The sequence below is a fragment of the Odocoileus virginianus genome, chromosome 27, assembly GCF_023699985.2.
Source record: "Odocoileus virginianus isolate 20LAN1187 ecotype Illinois chromosome 27, Ovbor_1.2, whole genome shotgun sequence".
NCBI lineage: Eukaryota > Metazoa > Chordata > Mammalia > Artiodactyla > Cervidae > Odocoileus > Odocoileus virginianus.
In genome coordinates, this window is record NC_069700.1 from 23194546 (window position 1) to 23218223 (window position 23678).

At 33.8% G+C, this 23678-nt stretch overlaps 1 protein-coding gene and 1 non-coding gene across 2 annotated transcripts in view; one reads left to right on the forward strand and one right to left on the reverse strand.

Annotated features, from left to right (window-relative positions):
- CD2AP (CD2 associated protein) overlaps positions 1-23678 on the reverse strand; it is an 86455-nt gene that overhangs the window by 21414 nt on the left and 41363 nt on the right. The window contains exons 3-11 of the mRNA XM_020912295.2: positions 22199-22352; positions 16202-16302; positions 14874-14994; positions 11689-11879; positions 8939-9017; positions 5757-5851; positions 5250-5354; positions 3839-3875; positions 2678-2740 (exon numbers count right to left, since the gene is read on the reverse strand). Coding sequence (XP_020767954.2) covers positions 2678-2740; positions 3839-3875; positions 5250-5354; positions 5757-5851; positions 8939-9017; positions 11689-11879; positions 14874-14994; positions 16202-16302; positions 22199-22352 — 946 coding nt within the window. The remainder of the gene's footprint in view (positions 1-2677; positions 2741-3838; positions 3876-5249; positions 5355-5756; positions 5852-8938; positions 9018-11688; positions 11880-14873; positions 14995-16201; positions 16303-22198; positions 22353-23678) is intronic.
- Positions 10565-10671, forward strand: LOC139031641 (U6 spliceosomal RNA). Its single transcript, XR_011484146.1, has one exon. It is a non-coding gene; the product is annotated as a U6 spliceosomal RNA (small nuclear RNA).

Below are 23678 nucleotides of genomic sequence, written 5' to 3' on the forward strand. Positions count from 1 at the left end.
TGCCAACACAGGATCATTTTCCTTCTGCCAAAAAAAAACCTCTTTAAACTGTTCCTGTGTAGTACATACAGATCTACTGGCAAAGCATTCTCTCAGATTTTATCTCCAAGTTTTAGTTTTGCCTCCACTGCCTGAAAAGTACTTTTGCTAGGTAGAGAATTCAAAGTTGCCAGCTATTTTCTTTCAGACTTTATGTTTTTCTCTTTATCACTGCTTTTCACAGAACTTATGATGTGCCTTAAGGTGATTTCCCTTCTGTTTTTTCTGCTTGGAGTTCACTGAGCAACTTGGATTTGTGTGCTTCAAATTTCTTCCAAATCTAAAGATTTTCAACCATTATTTCTTCACATATTTTTTTTCTGCCCCTTCTCTCATTTCCTCAGGGACTCCATTCACATATAAGTAAAACCATTTTCTTTCTGCTGCCTGAAAACTGCTTCTAAACAGTAAGCTGGGTTAGGGTTTGCCTCATTGGTTTCAATGATAGCTTCTCTCAGTGATAACAGCCCTATGTTACCACTTGTCCAATGTCTGAAACCACTGTTAAATGTATTTTACCCAGCTTCCTAGTTGTCTAACTCAGGAGGGCAAATTCAGTCCCAGTCACTTCCTCATGACAAAGATTTTGAAAAAATAAATATAATAAAAATGTGTTACCTTCCATTTTGTTTATAAGATCAACTGACTGATTTCAGGAAATATAGAAAGTCACTACCTTATTTTAACAAAACCCTTACCTACTTGATAAAGGGGACTACAAAACAAATAACATAATGAAAATATTTAGTAACAAACCTTATATTTGTGTGTGTGTGTGTGTGTGATGGTTCTATATATCTTTGTATGATGAACTTTTCATGTAGGACAGATATTATAACCAAGTACCAAAATAAACTGATCCAAGATGTGGAACTAACAACAGCTAGCTATATCACAAGACCAATCAAGAAATATCTTTGCATCTAAATTTAAAAATCTCAAATGCAAAAAAGAAAAGGAGGGAGTTGAAGATATAAAAACTTTCCATGGTGAGCCCAGAGGGTGAGAAAGAGATAAAGCTATGAAGGTGTATGACATCCAGAGTCAAGAGTGTGGTTGCTACATTTAGTGAATAAAGTAGAAGATAATACCAAAAATGTAATTTGGGATCATTCGGACCAGGATGTGGAGCAACAGGAACTCTCACTCACTGTTGGTGGGAATGCAAAATGGTGCAGACACTTTGGAAGACACTTTAACGATTTCTTACAAAACTAAACATAAACCATACGAACAAGTGATTACACCTCGTGGTATTCACCCAAGTGAACTGAAAACTTATGGACACACACAAAGGCTGCTCAAGTGTTACAGCAGCATTATTCTTAACTGCCAAAACCTGAAACCAACTTCAGTAGGTGAATGGATAAACTGTGGTACATCCAGACACTGGAACATTAATCAACACTGAAAAGAAATGAGCTATTAAACCATAAAAGGACATCAATAAACCCTAAATGAACATTACAAAGTGTAATGTGTAAAAGCTATGTAGTGTATGATTCCAACTATATGACACTCTGAAAACCACAAAACTAGGGAGAAAATTAAAAGATGGGCAGCTGTCAGGGGTTGGGGGAAGGAAGGGATGAAAAGCACAGAACACAGAGGAATTTTAAAGAGGTGTGGCTATTCTGTATGATAGCATAATTATACATTTACCCAAACTCATAAAATGTACAATGCCAGAGGTGACCCCCAATGTAAACTACGGACTTTGGATGATGCTGGGTCAGCAGAGGCACACTGATCGTAACAAGTGAACCACTGCTGGGTACACCGATAGAAGGGAAGGCCGTGCATGCCTAGGGCAGGGAGGATACGGAACTCTGTGCTTTCTGCTCCACTCTGCTGTGCTTCTGAAACTTCTAAATAAATTAAAAAAAAAAAAAAAAAACTAAAAAATTAATCTGGTAACAATGTGAAATAGAAGCCAGACTAGGGACTGAAATAAGAGAAATCATTAAGTTAAGAGAATACATTAACACTTGAAGCAAGAGACAAGGACAGGAAGTAGAATCAACACTGGCAGTAGATACAAAAGTATTCTGCAACAGTGACAAGTTTTTTGCAAGTATATATAACCTTCTCTACTAGATACAACCACTGCAGATCTTGTGTACAAGAAGAAGCAGGTATTAACAATAACAAAACATTTTTTTTTCCAACAAAATACATATGCTATCTTGGAATACCTTTCCAAGTTTACATGATAAATATACACAGTGAAAATCAAACAATACATCATAAATCACTTCCACATTTTAGGTAAGACCTCACTCTTACACCTAAGAAAAAAATTTTTAATAGATTTCAACTGGGACACTATAAAAATAAGAGTATAACTGTTTAATGTTTAGTTTTCTTACACATTATTAGAAATAACTGATTAAATGCTACAGCCTTACTGAAGTGATGGTATAACTTCTTCATGAATGTAAATTGGTATCAGTTTGAGTAAAATCTTAATTACCTATTGGTCTGGCCAAACTTCCTCCCAGAAAACCCCAAGAATTTCATAATACATAATGAACACCTGTTAAAAATCAGTGTCAGTGACTCAATGTGGAGATACATTTTTCTCTACACGGATAATGAAAAGAATAATTAGTTTTTCTGATACTGGAAATCACCTCACCTTTTTCCTCAGGCTTTGTGGGAAAATACTTCTTCTCGGTACCTCCCAGGTCAGGCTTTGAAACTAAAGGGGGGAATAAAGTTAATATTTTAAAAAAAAAGATAGTTTTAGAGCACAAAGGTAATTATACTACTAAAAAGCAAAAAGTTGAAAAAGTAACGTACGATGAAAACACGGTTTAACAGAATGAACACTATACTGCAATCACTCTGTATCCAATCCTGAACCTGCCACTATCACCATGAGTAAGTGACAGGACTGTGGTCTCAGTTCCTACTCTATCAAGCGAAGGAGTTCACACGTGCTACAACACCACTGCTCAGCAGAACTTTCTGTAATGATGGAAATACTCTGTTTTTGTATGGTCCAATACTGACCACTGAGACCTGAAACGCTGCTACTGCAACTGTGCAATTAACTTTTAATTTTTATTTAATTTTAATTAATTTTAAAAGCCCAGTATGACTAGGGGCTAAAAACTCTCCAATGCCAGCTTCTACAAAAATTACCTTTAAAGTATCCTTGCTCGGAGATAAGGTTAGCAAACACAAAGCTGAAACTATGGAGGAGGGAAGGACTTGTGTTACTCAAAAAAAAAAAAAAGCACAAATCTTTCAAGGAAAAAAAATTGGACTGCACATTTAAAAATCAGAAGTTATGGGTTAGAACTTAAAGAAATAAAGTCAGATTATAAAACATTAACTCTGGAAAACACTTCTAGGTACTCATCATTTATTCAAGTGTTTAAAAAGGAAAAACAAAACTCTTCCAGTTTGCTTAAGAATTAAACACTCTTTGAAGAGTATATAAATAAATCAGTACTTGGGTGTGACACTGAAAAATGGACTGCATCTGAGAACTTATCAGCTAGGTAAATATTTAAGATTTAAGTTTAGTCAATTTTCTTAACTCAAAATGTCATAAAATATCCAAATTATTTTCAAAATCCCAATTTTATACAGTTTATACTTTTAAAAAATACTGATAGCTATTAATACACATGAACAGTCAATTTTCATATATTTTTTAAAATTATATATAGTGTCATAGCATTTAATTTTTGCTAATGAAAAATAAACGATTTACAGAAGACCCAATTTCATCATTTTAGAACTTAAAAATATAAAAAACAGAAAACTGAATAATCTGTTTCTTACTTACTTGGACCCTTAGCAGGTGGTGGTGGTTTCTTTGGTTTCTATTAAAATAATAATTGTGAAAATAGTAAAACACTTACATATTACATATTTACAGTTAAACTCTGATCATAAATAATCTAAGTTACATAAATACCTCTCCTTACCCCAAACCTGCAAGAAATTATAAAATGATAAGATCCAAACAACTCCACAAAAGATCACAGACAAAAAATTTATCCTGTTAGAACAAATGCCTCCTTGATCAAAATTCAAATATTTCAAAAATTATCATGGACTTAGATAAACTTAAAAAATCTTAAGGATGAGCAAAAACATTCTTTCTTATTTCCCCTATTTTAAGATTCCTATACACCATTTTACCTCTCTTCACCTGGCAGGGAAAGAAAGAGACTTTATTTTAAAAGAAGAGGAATACCTAATAAATATATAGAGCTTTTACTTTTGATTATTCAGGACTCTCAAAAAGAACATAAAGGCAAAGGTCTATTTTTCAATTTATTAAAATTCTCTTGGGTTTACAAGCATTCACTCATTTTTGCCTTAAAAAACCTGAAACGCATTTCTAAGTTTGTGAATTTGGTTTTTCCAAATTAAAAATAACTGATAATCAACACTCCATGAACATCTAATAAGAGCCAAAAAAAGAAAGCGGGTTCATTAACAAGAGTATAAATATGAAGTGTGTAAAAATAAAGCACACCTGAAGCCTGTTGAATTAATAATGAATGAAATTTAGCAAAGGAAGAATCTCAGACAGTGTAAGCCTTCACATATTATTCTTTTGTAATTTACTTTAAATAAAAGACTGCAAAGGTTTAGAGATTTCTGCACTGGCTTAAATTAAATATGGCAGACTGCCTTGCTAGGGTTTGCCAGCTCTCTGTGTAAATCTTTTCCTCTTGTTTAAAAATTCATTAATCCCTCCATAGGTGAAAAAAAGGGATCAAATTGTAGAAAAGCGAAAGATCATTGACTCAATCTCACTTTATTCACTGTGAGAAGTGAGATCGATACATTAAATCCTGTAAGGAGGTTAAATAAAGCCTTCTCACTGTCCCAAAAATGCAGTGATAGAGTAACAGTAACCAACAATACCTTAAAATAAAAATTTTCAACAAAATTAAACATGACTTAAGTGCTAACTTGTCTAAATAGTACAGCCAGTCTTTTTTCTTTTAATCATAATAAAGTAATAAAGTCTAAGTTAATTTTAGTCAAAGGAAAAGAAAAACAGGAACAAAACACAGAAGTGATACATTGTTTTGTTGCACCATAATTCAAGTAACTTTTACCTGATTATATAAATCTGAAATTCCTGGAAAAGTACTCAGTAACTATGTAAAAAACTTGTTTAAGAAATATTGGCAATAGTTTTTTTAACTTATCATCATCAATGAAAAAGAAAAGCTTACAGGAAAGTCCTTATCCAGCTCATTTATCTGAACAGCAAAATTGTCTGGAAATACACCTTCTTTACCATTCAATTCACCCTTCCACCAGCCAGTTTCTCCAGTTTCCTAAACCGCAAAATGAAGAATAAAGATAATAGTGGTTATGTCTAGATAAGAAAAAAGTTAGCAACAACATAAGAAAACACTGAATTCCATTAATTTTATAAGGAAAAAATAAAGACCTTAAGCAGACTTTGAGATCCTACTAAAAAAATATATTTCCCCACAACATGAGGGTTAAAAATAATTTCCAGTACATCAATTATAACAATAATAGACAATAAACATTTGCTTAAAAAAAACCTTTCGGATCACTTACTATATGCCAGGTTCTCAGGTCACAGAAATAAACATGATAAAGTCCCAGGTCTTTCATAGCTTACCTTCTAGTGTGAATGCAAGACTACTGAAAAAATATTTCTATGAATAAATTAAGTTATTCACAGAAAAACTTGAGAAGTATCTTACCTTACTTATTAACTGTATTATCTCCCCCTCTTTAAAAGTCAGTTCGTCTTCATTAGTACCTTCATAGGCAAATAGCGTTCTACAGTATTCCTTAGCTAAAATGAAAAACATAAATAAAGTTTATATATAAATTACACTTCTTTCAACAAATACTTATTAAGCCTCCATTTTGTCTAAAGAAATGAACACTAGAAGCTTTTAGATGATTTCAATAATTTTAGCCAATTTACTTCATGTTGAATTAAATAATAAGTTTCATTAATCATTCATTCAAATAGTTACCATGTGCCTACCTGTTCCAGGCACAGTTCTAACTATACTGGATACGTCAATGAACAAAACATCCAAAACTCTTTGACCTCATGGTGTTCACATATAGGAGGATTTAATACTCTGATGAAGTAGTACAATGTAACAAGTGTCTTCAACAAGTCTAATATATTTGAGCATGCTTCACTCAACATAAACATTTCATTCAAAAACTTACCTTTAAAGAAGGTAAACTTCCAAACTCATTCTATGAGGCCACCATCACCCTAATTCCAAAACCAGACAAAGATGCCACAAAAAAAGAAAACTACAGGCCAATATCACTGATGAACATAGATGCAAAAATCCTTAACAAAATTCTAGCAAACAGAATCCAACAACATATTAAAAAAAATCATACATCATGACCAAGTGGGCTTTATCCCAGGAATGCAAGGATTCTTTAATATCTGCAAATCAATGTAATACACCACATTAACAAATTGAAAGATAAAAATCATATGATTATCTCAATAGATGCAGAGAAAGCCTTTGACAAAATTCAACATCCATTTATGATTAAAACTCTCCAGAAAGCAGGAATAGAAGGAACATACCTCAACATAATAAAAGCTATATATGACAAACCCACAGCAAGCATTACCCTCAAAGGTGAAAAATTGAAAGCATTTCCCCTGAAATCAGGAACAAGACAAGGGTGCCCACTCTCACCACTACTATTCAACATAGTGTTGTAAGTTTTGGCCACAGCAATCAGAGCAGAAAAAGAAGTAAAAGGAATCCAGATAGGAAAAGAAGAAGTTAAACTCTTGCTGTTTGCAGATGACATGATCCTCTACATAGAAAACCCTAAAGACTCTACCAGAAAATTACTAGAGCTAATCAACAAACACAGTAAAGTTGCAGGATACAAAGTTAACACACAGAAATCTCTTGCACTCCTATACACTAACAATGAGAAAACAGAAAGAGAAATGAAGGAAACAATACCATTCACCATTGCAACAAAAAGAATAAAATACTTAGGAGTGTATCTACCTAAAGAAACAAAAGACCTATACATAGAAAACTATAAAACACTGATGAAAGAAATCAAAGAGGACACAAACAGATGGAGAAATATACCGTGTTCATGGATTGGAAGAATCAATAGTGTCAAAATGGCTATACTACCCAAAGCAATCTATAGATTCAATGCAATCCCTATCAAACTACCAATGGTATTTTTCACAGAACTAGAACAAATAATTTCACAATTTGTATGGAAATACAAAAAACCTCGAATAGCCAAAGTAATCTTGAGAAAGAAGAATGGAACTGGAGGAATTAACCTGCCTGACTTCAGACTATACTACAAAGCCACAGTCATCAAGACAGTATGGTACCGGCACAAAGACAGAAATATAGATCAATGGAACAGAATAGAAAAGCCCAGAGATAAATCCACGAATCTATGGTCACCTTATCTTCGACAAAGGAAGCAAGGATATACAATGGAAAAAAGACAACCTCTTTAACAAGTGGTGCTGGGAAAACTGGTCAACCACCTGTAAAAGAATGAAACTAGAACACTTTCTAACACCATACACAAAAATAAACTCAAAATGGATTAAAGATCTAAATGTAAGACCAGAAACTATAAAACTCCTAGAGGAGAACATAGGCAAAACACTCTCCGACATAAATCACAGCAGGATCCTCTATGACCCACATCCCAGAATTTTAGAAACAAAAGCAAAAATAAACAAATGGGACCTAATGAAACTTAAGAGCTTTTGCACAACAAAGGAAACTATAAGCAAGGTGAAAAGACAGCCCTCAGATTGGGAGAAAATAATAGCAAACAAAGCAACAGACAAAGGATTAATCTCAAAAATATACAAGCAACTCTTCCAGCTCAACTCCAGAAAAATAAATGACCCAATCAAAAAATGGGCCAAAGAACTAAACAGACATTTCTCCAAGGAAGACATACAGATGGCTAACAAACACATGAAAAGATGCTCAACATCACTCATTATCAGAGAAATGCAAATCAAAACCACAATGAGGTACCATTACACGCCAGTCAGGATGGCTGCTATCCAAAAGTCTACAAGCAATAAATGCTGGAGAGGGTGTGGAGAAAAGGGAACCCTCTTACACTGTTGGTGGGAATGCAGATTAGTACAGCCACTATGGAAAACAGTGTGGAGATTTCTTAAAAAGCTGGAAATAGAACTGCCATATGACCCAGCAATCCCACTTCTGGGCATACACACCGAGGAAACCAGATCTGAAAGAGACACGTGCGCCCCAATGTTCATCGCAGCACTGTTTATAATAGCCAGGACATGGAAGCAACCCAGATGCCCATCAGCAGATGAATGGATGAGGAAGCTGTGGTACATATACACCATGGAATATTACTCAGCCATTAAAAAGAATTCATTTGAATCAGTTCTAATGAGATGGATGAAACTGGAGCCCATTATACAGAGCGAAGTAAGCCAGAAAGATAAAGACCATTACAGTTTACTAACACATATATATGGAATTTAGAAAGATGGTAATGATAACCCTATATGCAAAACAGAAAAAGAGACTCAGATGTATAGAACAGACTTGTGGACTCTGGGAGAAGGCGAGGGTGGGATGTTTCAAGAGAACAGCATCGAAACATGTATATTATCTAGAGTGAAAGAGATCACCAGCCCAGGTTGGGTGCATGAGACAAGTGCTCGGGCCTGGTGCACTGGGAAGACCCAGAGGGATCGGGTGGAGAGGGAGGTGGGAGGGGGACTGGGATGGGGAATACATGTAAATCCATGGCTAATTCATTTCAATGTATGACAAAAACCACTGCAATGATGTAAAGTAATTAGCCTCCAACTAATAAAAATAAATGGAAAAAAAAAAACAACAAAACTTACCTTTAATTTTACCTTCAGTGTCTGTTTTTGTTATCTCCACACTCTGAGTTTTGGATCCCAGTGACTGTGTGATTAAAGGCTAGAACAGAAAGGATAATATCACCTATTTTAAGTTATAACAAAGATAATAATCTTAAACATCATTTCCATAAACAGTTATCGAGCTTTCCCTAACAGTACTTATAGCCAGATTAGTAATACGACTGAAAACTTTGCCATGAAACAGATAAATATCTGAAAAGCTATTTAAATGACAGCCCAGAACTTCCAGTTTTAAAACTCTCTGTCTTAAGGATAACAAACATACTCTGACACCCAAAATGCTGTGATTTATTTTAGAACCTCCAAAACAAATAATAACAGCATTTGAAAATGTACCATGTACCAATCTCTGAACTAATAAGCACTTTACATGCCTTGTAATTTAATCCTCAGAACAATCAGAATAAAGTAGGTACTATCGGTCACACTTTTTATAAGTTAGAAAGCAGTTAAATAACTTGACCACAGTAAAAATAATTTAGCAGTGCAGCCCAGATTTGAATCTTGAAAGTTCGACCCCAGAAGGTGGGCTCTTAAAGGACAGAACTGAACTTCCTTACAATGAGACAAAGAAAAGAAAGTCTTTATACTTACTTCAATGCTGCTATCAGAATGAAAACATTTAGGTAATGTTACAATTGTAACTTTAACTTGTAACTAGTTACCTTGTAACTATATAGTCTAGTGGACAATTTTCCATTGTAATCAACTACAGTAAGCCTTTCATCATGTCTTAGTGTTTCCTTAAGTTCTCTCCTCAGAAGTAACACTACATTTGACCTTAAATTTCATTAGTTAAAAACCTGAGCATACTGCTAACTGGTAATATCATTGTGTATTCTATTTATCTTTTAAAATACTCACTTTAATTTCTCCCTTTTCTCCATTATCTCTTCCAATCTGGGGTTGCCTACAAACACAGCAAATGTGCTCTCTACTTTATCAATTCCTAGGTCAGTGATCAAAGCAAGTTTTGGAAGGCCATCCTATATGGTAATCCTGAGAGTGCTCTCACTTACAACAACTCTTTAGTGAACATTAACAATGGCAAAAGAGGGGCTTCCTTGGTGACTCGGTGTTGAAGGATCCACCTGCCAATGCAGGGGATACGGGTTCAATCCCTGGTCCGGGAAGATCCCACATGCCATGGAGCAACTAAGCCTGTGTGCCGGAACTACTGAGCCCATGTGTTACAACTTGTGAAGCCTGCACTCCTCGAGCCTGTGCTCCACAACAAGAGAAGCCACCGCAATGAGAAGCCTGTGCACCACAGCTAGAGAGCAGCCTCTGTTCACTGCAAGCAGAGAAAAGCCCACACATCAGAGAAGACCTAGCACAGCCAGAAATTTTAAAAAAAAAAAGTTATTTAAAAAAAATGGCAAAGGAATGCTTACCAGTGTAATCAACAATCAGATAAAGTTATTCAACATAACCATATGCTTTAGAGTTAGAAAGGGACCTCAGATCATATAGCCTAATATCCCTCATAATGCAGACACTGCTTCTAGACACTCCTAGCTGTTACAGGACTATATAGCACCATCCCAACAAGAATTCTAATCTGTACCTTTATAACCAAGAATGGTGCTCGCTTCGGCAGCACATATACTAAAATTGGAACGATACAGAGAAGATTAGCATGGCCCCTGTGCAAGGATGACACGCAAATTCGTGAAGCGTTCCATATTAAAAAAAAAAAAAAAAAAAAACAACAAGAATGAATTAGGTCCATAATCCTAATGTCAGACAGTCACACAGCCAGGAAAAGGCAGAAGAGAAAGTGCAAGCTCTCTTTCCCGAACCTAACTTATTATTATATAAGAAAATATGTAACAGGCTGGGAAAGGAAGAAAAAATGTTGAAACTAACCATTTTAGGAGAAAATTTCAGAATATATTTCACCAACCAAAACAGTCTTAATAGTGAAATGCAACTAAAAAACACAAGTAAATACTAAAACACTTTCAAATATTATGAGTTAAATAAGACATAACAAAGGAGAACCAGAAGGGAAACAATACTTTAAAAGTCAAGGGATGAGCCTCCTGAAGTAAGCACTCAAACTAATCTCCAAGGTGTTAACACCAGAAACAACAGACCTGAAATAAACATCCTAAAGACTGTAGCTATTTCCCCCCCAAAGTAAAAACTTAATGATTTATTTTAAAATCTCTTATTAAATGGTACATTCTCTTTATTTCACAATGCCAGTGAAATGCCAGTAAGAAATAAAGTTCTCCATACATCGAGGGCTAGTGATTAGTAGATTTCATCACTACTAACAATCCAGAGAAAAATTAAGCAAGGCCTAATTTAACTAATATCTCACTGTGAATTCACTTTAAAATGGCCCATTTTAGGGCTACTTCAAACTGGAAGGCAAAACATATAATTTTAGCTTTAAAAGGAAAACAAAAATGTATTTTGCCTTTTATATTTTTATACTATAATAACGAAAAACTTTAAAATTTCCACTAAGAAAAGTTTGTGTTAAATTTACCCCCCAATCCAATTTTATAAGAATCAAATGTAAACATTAAAGGAAGTCACTTAAGCTTAGAAAAAGTTTCTCACACTTTTCATTCATAACCTATCACTAGCAATCTCAAAAAAGAAAAGGTAGCAGAGTTGTAAACTAATTGTTACATTTTTAAAAATGCTTAGAGAGAATGAAGGGGGCTAATCTAAGGAAAGCTCATCACTACTACCTTCTCTGGTTTTTTCTCCTCTGTTTCACTACTGGATGTTCTTGTTCTCAGTTTCACAGAGCCTTCTTTAAAAATATCTCCAAATCCAATTCCTCGAATTTTCTTTGGCTGGGTAACTGATCCAGGTGCAGTTTCAGTCCCATTCCCCAGAGAGAGGGGTAAAGGTGAGGTAGGCCCAGTCAAAACAGTATCTGAAAGGATAATTGGTTTTTAAAGAATGACTCCTAAAATCACAAAAACCTTGACATTCCACTTCCATAGTATTTATATCCTATACCTCCTAATAAAAAAAGGTAGAATAAAAATAAAATTGCTGAGTAGTAAAATATCCTAAGCAATTTATACTGATTTTTTTTAATATTTAAAAATAATTTTAGATATTTCTAATTAGTAAAAGGCCAATCAGAAATGCAGGAAATCATAGTATACCAGCTTCTTAAGAAGAGTATGTCAAAATTTACCGCTCCTTTACAAAGATGACACAAGACAAGAGACAGTAAATGTACACAACATGCTCAGTGACATTCAATGTACTGAATGAACAGATATATACATGCTGACTTAATTAAATAATAATATTCATACTTAGAACTTCCCTTTACGCACTTCAACTTTTAAATTTCAGATTTGGGAATGCACTGGATCCATGGGAAATGTCATCAAACCCACATATCACTGCTCATATTTCTCACAGGGGTGAAAGTAAATGAAAAGACAGTTTTACAGGCAAAACACAAGGACACTCTAAACAACAAAGACTAAGAATATTTGACAAAAAAAAAGGGCAGTCACTTTATTATAAAAACTGAAATATAACACTTCTCTAGAGAAGCAAAGCTTTTCCTGAAATTGACTACTAAAAAGATATTAATCTTGAGATTTTTATATAGAAACCACTAAGTAACAGATTATAAATTTACCATATTCCTATTAAAAAATATAAAAAGGGGCTTTCTTATAGCTTTTATTCCACACTTCTTCAATGAAAACAGAGGGCATGAAAATAAATTACTCATAAAGGCTCAGGTAATACTGTCTACCTACTGTCTAGAGTCAGAATTATCTTCTCGGCAATAATAGCCAGAGTTTAAGTGGTCAAACCATGAACACATCCCATATACTTCATTCTATCTATTAAAAGAAGAAGGAGTGTAAGAAGAAACTATGTAAAATAAACGCAGCGGACATGGTATTCCAATACTATAAACAAAACAAAAAAAGAACACATTTTATAATGTACAGTTGCTAATTCCTGTAATTCATCTATCTGAAATAGATGCTATTTTACTGACTAAAGAAGACTGTCAAAACATCAGTTAACACAAAAGATGTTATATTTCATTAGGACACAGGAGTAGTGGACCAATCAATTCTCTAAGACCCAATGGGTAAGATATCAAATGCTTAAATTAAAACTCAAAGGACACCACATCTTCACTAAAGTTCTAAAGACCTTATAAAGTGCTCACTTCTTGGCACTTACATCAATATGCAAAATCTCTCTGCCTGAAAATTCAAGTTTTTAAAAAAAGGGAAATTACAGTGTACTTCAACCACTGACTTACCACCCCATAATCACAAAGCTCCACATTTAGAATGCACTGTTATTGTAAAGGGGTTAAGCAAGCAAGGAAGTACATTTTTAACAGATATGATTCTGCAAGGTTACTAAAATTCAAATAAGGCTCAATAGTGCAAGGAAATGCCCAAACTACTCATAATTATGAAGTAATGAACTACTTCCAAATTTAAATTCAATTTCTTTTGCTACTGATCCCTTATGCACTTTGAATTTCATACAATATTTTAAGAGCTCAGTTTATATGGCATCATAAAGACTATTTCACTATACACTTTAATTCACACTAAATTTTAATGTTAAAAATAAATAACAATAGATACAATATCTATGACACTTTATGCCAATATGTGCCCGAAGTAATTCAGCGGACAGTTTGCAAAGTAGTAATTGTCCCTGCAACATTCCTATGTAGAAATCCTAGCTCCCCAAGTGAAGAGGTGGGGCTTCAGAGAGGTGAATAGGTCATGAGGGCAGAGCCCTCAGGAATGGGATTAGTCCCTTGCAGAGGCTCCAGACAGCTCCCCTGCCTCTTCCAACTTGTGAGGACAGTGAGAAGTCAGCAACTATGCACCAGAGAGGAGCCTTGATCTTGGATTTCCCAGCTTCCAGAACTGTGAGAAATAAATCTCTTGTTTTTATGCTACCTAGACTGCGATATTTTGTTACAGCAGCTCTAATGGACTAAAATAACAGCCTTCGTATCTTGACACTATACTGTCTTTGAAATAAAAAAGCAATACCAACAACCTTAAGGTTGTATGTCTATACCTCATTATCTATGAATCTATGTAACCATTATAAAACTGCCAAATAACACGAGTGTGCAAGTGTGAATCCCTGAACATTTTCACTATATACTTTTCCATAAAGAAAAATATCTACTTATCCCCATGCCAACACTTAATGAATTTAATGTCTCTTAAAAAAAAAAAATCTCTCCTAAATCCCTCAGTAGTTCACAGATGTAATTCCAAGTTTTGGGATAAAGCTTTTTCAATTATACTTTTGAATGGTGAGCAAATTTAGGAGTAATTTATAGGAGAGTCTCTAAATGACAAGAGATCGCAGAATAATTAAATGACATTCTGGCTGCACATGGAAAACAAAATCTACTATGTGAATACAGAAAATCCGAGGAAGATTCTTTTAAACTTCTAATATTTCTTAAGTAGTCAGGCCATTTGCAAACTCTGATCACAACTGTATATAAGTAGACCTTAAGTGGGAAGAAATCAGATAACTTAAGCAGTATCATTTCATAATAAGGGTACTATAAAGTTTACTTTGGGTTGAAGCAGACATCAGAGGGGAAAATAGTAAATTATTTACCTAGAAGGGAATGGCTACCCACTCCAGCGTTCTTGCCTGGAGAATGCCATGGACAGAGGAGCTTGGTGGGCTACAGTCCACGGGGTTGCAAAAAGTCAGACACGACTGAGCGACTAACACTTTCACTTTAAGTCCTTGTCATAAGTTGCTTTTTTAAAAAATAGATAAACTAAAGCTCATAGTTCAAAAAGATGAGAGACTAAAAATATACAAAATAAACAGTAGTCATATACAAAATTTGTTTAAATCCATTCAAATTTTTAAAATAGTCTACCTGAATCTTCCTGGGCTTCATGAGTTTCAACATCATCTGTTACCTCTAATTCTTTCACAAAATTGGAGGGAAACAGTCCCAACTTGTTGTTCAGGGTTCCACTCCACCAGCCTTCTTCTACCTGAAAGAGTTCACAACTCAAAAATAATAATAGTTTCTCTTAAGTTTTCACTTCCCCCACAGAAAAATTGAGAGATAGAAATGAACAGGCACAAAGTTAGTGGTGCAAAATAATCCCTTTAAATCTATAAGAAAAAACAAAGGGAAAAAAAATTTTAAGTAGATTAAATCTATGTGGATTGAATTAATCAATAGCACTTTGCAACCCTTCCACAATGAGATCTTATAATAAACCACAGAACAGAAACAAGCCATCCAATCTGAATTCTGGACCCTTGTAACTGACGAACCTAACAAAACAGTGTTCTCTGCCACAAAATTTGGAATGCTGCAACAGGAGATAAGCCAATCCCTTATCTGCTGTGACTCCATCTCTTGTTTGTAAAATGGGGATAAAAATTCCTATCTCCTTAGGTTGTTCATAAACTTAAAGGAAATAATAATCTTGAAACACTCAGAATGGTGCGTCAGGAATAATGTGAGCTTGATGAACATTGTTATTATTGCCACCTGGTAGAAGTAAACCAGAACTGCCTCTTATATAAACACATGGAATTTAACAAAAACTAGTGAGAAATTACATGTTATCAGACAAAATCAGTTGCAGTGGCAATACTTGATTATCAAAATATATACTCTGAAAATGGCATCTTTAGCTGCTAAAAAAAATATTCCTTTAATGATAAAAGTAGATATATGAAAAGCTATTTTTGAAATATTTAAAAATCTTATTCTAAGATAGTAAAATGAGGCAAAGTGTTTTGAGGTTAATATTTGAATGTGATAATTCAAACAAAACAAAGCTTTTACATTCTGCTTGCATACACCTCTGCTGTGCAACAGGTAATAATCCTTCTATTTTTATGGCTTGTGCCTAAAGTTGAATTAAGAATCAAAGAAAGGTTTATATGCTTAGCTACCTAGATTACATAAATTTTAGCTTAAAAAAGAGCTTATTTTATTTTAAAGTCAAAGACACAAATTCAGTACACAAATATTAGGCATAGCAAGGATGAATAAAGCTTTATTTCTACAATTAAACAACCTTCCTTTAGGTCATTAAAGATCCACTTTAAAATCTGTATCTTAAAATAAAAAAAAAACTAGCAAAATAAATTTAAAAAATTAATATTCTTACAAAGCATTTTTCTAATACCCAGAGCATCAATTCTAATTGCTGCTTTATCTCTAATATGTGTTTTCCTTACCTCTTCACTAATATCAATAATATCTCCCACTTTAAGCTCCAGTTCATCCTCATTTTGTGGAATGTATTCAAAGAGAACTTTACACTGACGCTTCTTGGTCTCTAAAAGAAGTCACATAAAAAAAATTAAGAAAGATCTTTAAAACAAACAAACAGTAGCACCTTTATTTACATACCGTCTTTATTGTCATAGGATTTATATATATGAATAAAAACAGAACATGGAAGCATTCTGAACAGCTAACCATAATCTGTGCCGTCTGGCTTTCCACTTTGCCCCCCACACTATAATCTCTGCCTTCATCCTAAAATAAATTCAAGCCAACTACAAATAAGGTAGGCTCTCAGAAATGAAATCAGATCCAACTGATTATACAAAAGTAAACTTTCTACTGCCAATTTGAAAACTAGAAACACAGGCTTAAGACACTGTTGGCATAAAAGATTTATCACAGACAAGTCCTTCAAACCAGCGATTTTCAGACTGCTTGATCAAAATCTACGAATACTTTAAAGGCACTAAGTCAAGGGTTTCTGTACTTAAAAAAAAAAAGATAAAATGCACAAATCTAAAATGCATTTTATCTTATTTAATAATTCTATTTTCTGAGAGATAAAAACACAAGTGAAGACAAAAATAATTTCACTTTAGCTTTTTAAACAAGCTTTATTTATTCATAAAAGTAATGATCATATACTGTAGGACTTCAAAAGATGTAACTTGATTCTTTTTAATGAATATCAGTATCTTTTTAAATAATTTAAATTTAATAAAGAGTATTAATTAGCACCTCTGCCCCTAAGCATATATATCAATTAACTTCAAGCAACCTAGTGATATTTTAATCAAAAGCTTTGTTTTTGTCTTGTCCATCACACTAGCATAATTCTCCAATTTTGTTTCCAAGACAGTATGCAAAATTATTTGCAAAGGAACTTCTCATTTTTAAAAGGAAAATCCACATTGGATAAAAATATCTAAATAGCCCCTATCACTACCACAAAATGTGAGTCATTTATTTAAAAAAGAAAATATTTTCGTATGATTCCGTATTTTTACACAGCTTACTCTTAAGTTAGAATGACTGCCTATACTGAACTTTTCTATTAGTTGGCAGCACAACTTCAGGAATCTGGAGATTCTTCACATTTCAAGTGGCACATACATGTCTACCCATACATATTGGTCAATAAATATTTCCTGAATTTCTAAAATGTATCAGAACCTTTGCTAAGCACAAAAGAAAATGAAATTTAAGAGTAAAACTGTCAATAAAAGGATGTGTAGCATTCAATTTTTTAACTGTGGTATTTTCTTAACCTAAGTAACCTCCATACAGCTTTTCAGAACTACAAAGAAATTAATGATCAAGTATTTCTTTAAATCAGTATTTTGTAAGTAAAGCTATTAATAAGAAAGCAAATAAAGAAGTATAACGACAAAGGCAGTGACAAATTTTTATGTGCAAGGATTACTCCAAGTCCTTCATAAATTCTTCCCACACAAAACAGCATAAAAACTTGCTAAGACATATTTTATCAAGGAGAAACAGGAACTCCTTCCCACTGTATCAGGCTGCTTTCTTTACAGATTAGAGTGCTTTACCATAACTCACGTACTCTAGTCATGCTGGATCCTTATTCTCTGAAAATACCATGGACTTGTTTATCTTCATGGGTCTTTCAAAGGCTGCAATTCTAACTGCAACACCATACTCTCCAATTTTTATGTGGATGATATGTCCTATCTAAAGAAGAGCTTAATGACACTTTACTTGATGACTCCGGTATAGAACTGCCCTTTGAATCTGAACTGCACATTATGAATGTTTCTAGACATCAAGCAAAGAGCCAACTCATTGGAAAAGATCCTGATGCTGGGAAAGATTGAAAGCAAAAGGAGAAGAGGGCAGCAGAGGATGAGATGGTTAGATAGCATCACCAACTCAATGGACATGAATCTAAGCAAACTCTGGGAAGTAGTGAAAGACGGAAGCCTGGCGTGCTGCAGTTCATGGGGTGGCAAAGAGTCAGACATGACCTAGTGACTGAACAACAACAAGAAGTATGGTTCTTAATAGTATAAAATACTGCAATAACAAGTACAGACATTTATAGAGCATTTCTTATAATATTTACTTAACATGTTAATACTTTGAAAACCCTGTAAAGTAATTATTACTATCATCCCTATGTTAGAGTAACTTGGTATTCTCCTCTGTTAAATTGTGAGTTTTGAATCATTATCCATATCCAGTGTTTATTTGGCAGATTTGACTGTCCACATTAACACTGCTCTTATGGTCTTCATACCCACAGGTATTACAGTATTCATCACATAATGTCAAATAATTTCAGAAAAACCTTTTAGAAATATTTTGTATTCTCAAATGTAGTAATCACAAATGGGAAATATTTCATGGTTCTTTAAAAAAGATCTAAATATCCAGGTCAAACAGAGTTCTTAAGTACTTCTTATATTATTTCTCATTTCTCTTCTTATATTATTTCTCATTTAAGAACACTGTTTTAATTTTTCCCATCAAATGCTAAATGAAGAGCATATCATACTCAGAAGTTGGGAGGCTGAATGCCAAAATTTCAGAGATAGCAACAAAAGATTCCTGATCCACTTTAGTTTCATTTAGTTCTGGAAAATAAATCGTCAAACTTTATTACAGCATTTTCTAATGTAAAAAAAAAATTTATTATCAATTTCTTTCTCCAGTAAGCAAAGGTAATCATCAAAAGTAAAGAAATATCAAGATTGAGCCATTTGCTACACAGCTGAATCTTTAAAATTTTTTTTCTTATCCTCAGCAAGAAAAAAATCATATTAAGCCAATAAGTGAAAATTTTAAGCTATTCAAGATTCTAGCTATACTGCTGAGATACACACTTAAGATCCTCAAAATCTTAAAAAACATTATCATCATCATTATCACGAAGAAAAAAACTCATGTACTTAGGGATGAAGTATCAAGTCTAACAACATATTTTCAACAGATATATAACAAAGCCAATATAACAAAGCAAGCTTAGGCGAAGAATATACCACATTTAGCAGACAATTATTATTTCAACGTCTCTGTAAGACTAAATTTTTTAAAATAAAAAATCACAACGCCTTACCCCATTCATTCGAGAGGTTGCAGCCAGGGAGCAGTCATTTGAATGAGGTTTTATTCCCCTTCTAAGTCAGAATATTTCAGTGTCAAATAGCAGAGCCTGAACTACTAATATGCCCCTTCCTTTTCACATGTATGCTACAAAGATGTATAATCAGTGACCAAAACTTTGATGAGATTCAGAAATTTATCTTCTTCAGTACTGACTCAAAATTGGGAGGCATGTTACCAAACGTTCTCTGAGAATGAAATACTATATGGATTATATTCTGGTCAACCAACTTTTAAAATATCATCATTTCTTTCTGTACAACTACCAATGATTTATCAATATCAATCTCAATGCATCTTTTGCATTCAAAATAACTCGATGGAAAATCACTTCTGTAGCATGAATTCCCACTAATAAGGAATACAACACAGCATGAGTAGATTCATACCTGGTATCAAGGTTTTCCAAATATAAAGTGGAATATCCACTAATATTCCATACTGCACATTATATACAATTGTGATGCTGAAAGACATCAATTCTTTAATTCAAGTAAAAATATTCTACACCATTATCTCTGTGCTCAATTTTACAAGGGTCTCAGCAGTGAGCCCATTTGTACATGTTTTTGCTATGAAAGTATAAATTGGTTCTTTTCTATAATTTTAGCAACTTTTCACAATCAACTTTGTCCTGGAAAATTTTCTGTGCTCAATCTAAAAAATAACTGTCTTACTAAAGAAGATGCTTAATTTACATGCAATAGCAAAAGTTTCAATGGTATCATGACCAGACTTTGCAAAAAAAAAAAAAAAGCCAGCGCTTTTTGGCTTTGGAGAGAAAAATAGCTAACAATTCCAGTCTCCAGATATCTATCACACTGACTATGTGAACTTTTCCTTGTGGTTGCTTAGACAAAATTCACCACACATGCAGATTTGCTGGTCTTGGCAGAGATTTGAACTGAACCTTCACAATACAGTGTTTATCATTATCAACCTTCACAATGGTTTGGGTTTTTTGAATATTAACAGTATTGATTAAAAGGGCATATACTACTATTTAACATTACAATGAACCACTTTTGAATAACTGATCTATTTCATAAACCAAGGAAATGATGCAAACTAACAGTAACAAAAAAAATCTGATTAAAAAAATTAGCTGCTTTTCCTGGAAAAGTAATCTGAAAGCAAAAACAACCTGCATCCTGTTTTAAATGTTACTTAGCACACCAAGTGACTAATTTAGTCTTTGCAGCACATGCACTTAAAAACAAGTTATGGAGGAATCTGAGGAAAAAGCCTAAGCCTCTGGGAACCAACAGGATAATGGTTTCTCCTTCTTACCAGAAAAATTATGAACAGTGTTCTCAAAGAAGGCAGAGTTCGGTGTCCTTTCCTATTAGAAGACAAAATAAATGACGTCCTTTGTCTAGCCTCTACTTAAAAAGAAGTATGTTCCTTTATAGCGCAGTAGAGCTAAAGAAAGTGGTACATTTATCTTACAACAGACAGAGATCACAAGTAACTACTTCATGGGTCTAAAAGTCTCCTTGTGCACAGAAATTCTACGTAGAGATTCAAGTATAGGATGCGGAAATAACTCTGTTATCTATTCCCCAATCTCCAAACAGTTTCAGAGTCCAGGACAAGGAGAACTACTGAAGAGTCCAGCTTCGGGCAGAAGACTGAAGGCAGCACGGGCAGTAGCTAGGTACTGTCTGTACACTGCATTTACAGCGAGAAAAGAAGAGCAGGTAGTACCTTTTAACTGGTCTGTCTCTGTGTCACGAAACCTGTTCATTTCATGAAAACCTGTTTTTATTTTATGAAAATAATCAAGAGTGATATAATCTAGAAAGTAGGGATTTCCCCTGACTTCACAGACAGTAGCGCAGAAAGTAACAGGTTTAAGATATGAGACTATAAAAATCAAAAATAATCTTATACTTATGAAACGTATATAAACAAAATCCCTTTATGTTATAGGCTATCTGGTACACAAGGTAGTGACCGACATCAAACACAAGGGGCCCCAACATCAGAGAGACTGATGTGGGGAGTGGCGGGGGGTTTAAAAACAAAGAACGATCAAAGCTAACTGTGGATAAATACTCATTTATAACTTATTAAATCAAACTGAACATAGTATTCAATCTCTAAAGGGGCCTCAGGTTTACTATGTTAAAACACTATCTGCTCCCAGGCTTGAAGTACTTCTTTGAGGAACAGTCATTCCAAAGACTAAGTTTTTGACAACAGCAATATTACTAGTCTTTCTATTTTTTTAAACCACTTTTTCACCAGCAGTAAAACAAAATTCAAGAGTCTAAATGATCTAAGGTCATAAGACAGATTCAAACTAATGTCTGATTTTAAACGTGGTACTCTCCCTCTCTATTAAACCCTTCTCTTAACATATTTACACCAAATACTTCAAAGGCACTCTGCTAGGCCAACCACCTTGGAAAACTGAATATCCATGTTCAGATGTCTAACCACTAAAGAAAATGTATTATCAAATGTTTGCATCTATACTGCTTAAGGATGAGCAGACATTTTAGCATCCCATTTAATGTTTAATAAATAATATTCAAGTAAATTTAAGACAAAGGATTAACGATCCAACAGAGCCTGTAAGACTAACAAGAAAACAAAGCCTTCCATCTTAATTTACAACTCCTATAGACAGCCCATGCTGGATTACCATATGAAGACTGACATGGGCCCACAACTAGTAACTGAAGAATAAGTAGGAAGTTTCTGTAGTTTCTGCTACAAAAGGTTGATTTTTCTTAATACAACTTCTGAACAGTTAATTATAAAACAAACTTCTATTTTGATTTAAATGAATTAGAAAAAAATTATTTACATACTCTTCTTAATGTTTTTGGTTTGTGGAAGTGGCTGAATTCCTCCAGGTAGAAGTCCATAGGTGCTTATTCGTTGTATGAGATGTGCTACAGCCCCGTGCCTTTCCCGCCTGATGGGCAAACTGTCATCCTTGGATTCTGTCTCTCTCTTAATTTCCTACAAAAGGGGAAATCAGCAAATAGGCAAATTAAGCTGTATTTTATTAAGTTAAATCCTCAAATGCAAAATACCAAAACCAGGTATATTGATTATTGTATAAAACAAAGTATCAACAGTTTTCAACCTTTTTCTCTGCCCACACATATCTAAAGAATATTACACACTTTGGTTACAGCTCCAACAAAATTTTATTTATGGACACTAAAATTTCAATTTCATATAATTTTCACATGTCATTAAATACTGCTCCTCATTTCATTTTTTCCAACTATTTATATAACTGTTAGCTGGCATTCTCAGTTCAGAGACACTATAAAACAGGAGATATTCAGATTTGGCCCATGGGCTGTTGTCCGATAAACCCTATTCTAAGTTACAGGTCTAAGAGAAGATAGGTAAATCTTCATGAAAAGAAGTATGAAGTTTTACTGGAAGACATAAAAGAAGACATAGGAAAGAGAAGTCATGGCATGTTCAGATGTTGAAAACTCATTATCATAAAGATAGCATTTTTCCCCTAAAATTGGTGCAATGCAATTGAATAAATATGTCACAGATTTGGGAGAGCAAGTAAATAAACTAGTTCTAAATTTGTAGAAAAGGACAAATGACCAAGAACAGCCAAAATACTTCAATGAAAAGAAAGTGAGGGGATTTTTTTTTTAATTAAGAAATAAAGAAAAACCATATGATACTATGAATTAGTGTGTACTGGCACAAAAACAGATATAGTGATAAATGAAACAAAATCCATAGACAGAAACATGATTTACAACAGGTAAAAAGGGAGGGGAAAATATTGATCTTAAAATATATGGTGCATGCAGTGTTTCACATTTAGGCAGCAGGGAATGAAACTGGACTCCTGCATCATACATTTAATATTAAAATTAACAGTTTCTGTTCATTAAAAGTAACCAACCACAAGAAAAAAGTAAATCACTAACCAGAAGGTATTTTTCACATATAAAACTAACAAAGAATCTATATCTCCAGGTGTTTATGTCTACTGATTTATGTCTACTGATTTATGTCTACTAATCAGTTGTTACTCTAGCTGGTAGGATTTCATATTATTATGCTTGATGCTTGCTTTTTTGTGTTTTTTTAACAAGGCATATCATTTTGCAAACAGAAAATTTTTTCATTTTGGAATAACTGTTAAGTTGGTGAGAAACTGTGAAAACTATTAAAGTATAAATCATAGAAGACACACAAAATATTTCACCCTGTCGAGACTGCTTCATTTTTACTGGTAATGTATGTAAGGAAAACTACTTCAATTTGCTACTAATAATAAATGACACACCATATGAAAACTTC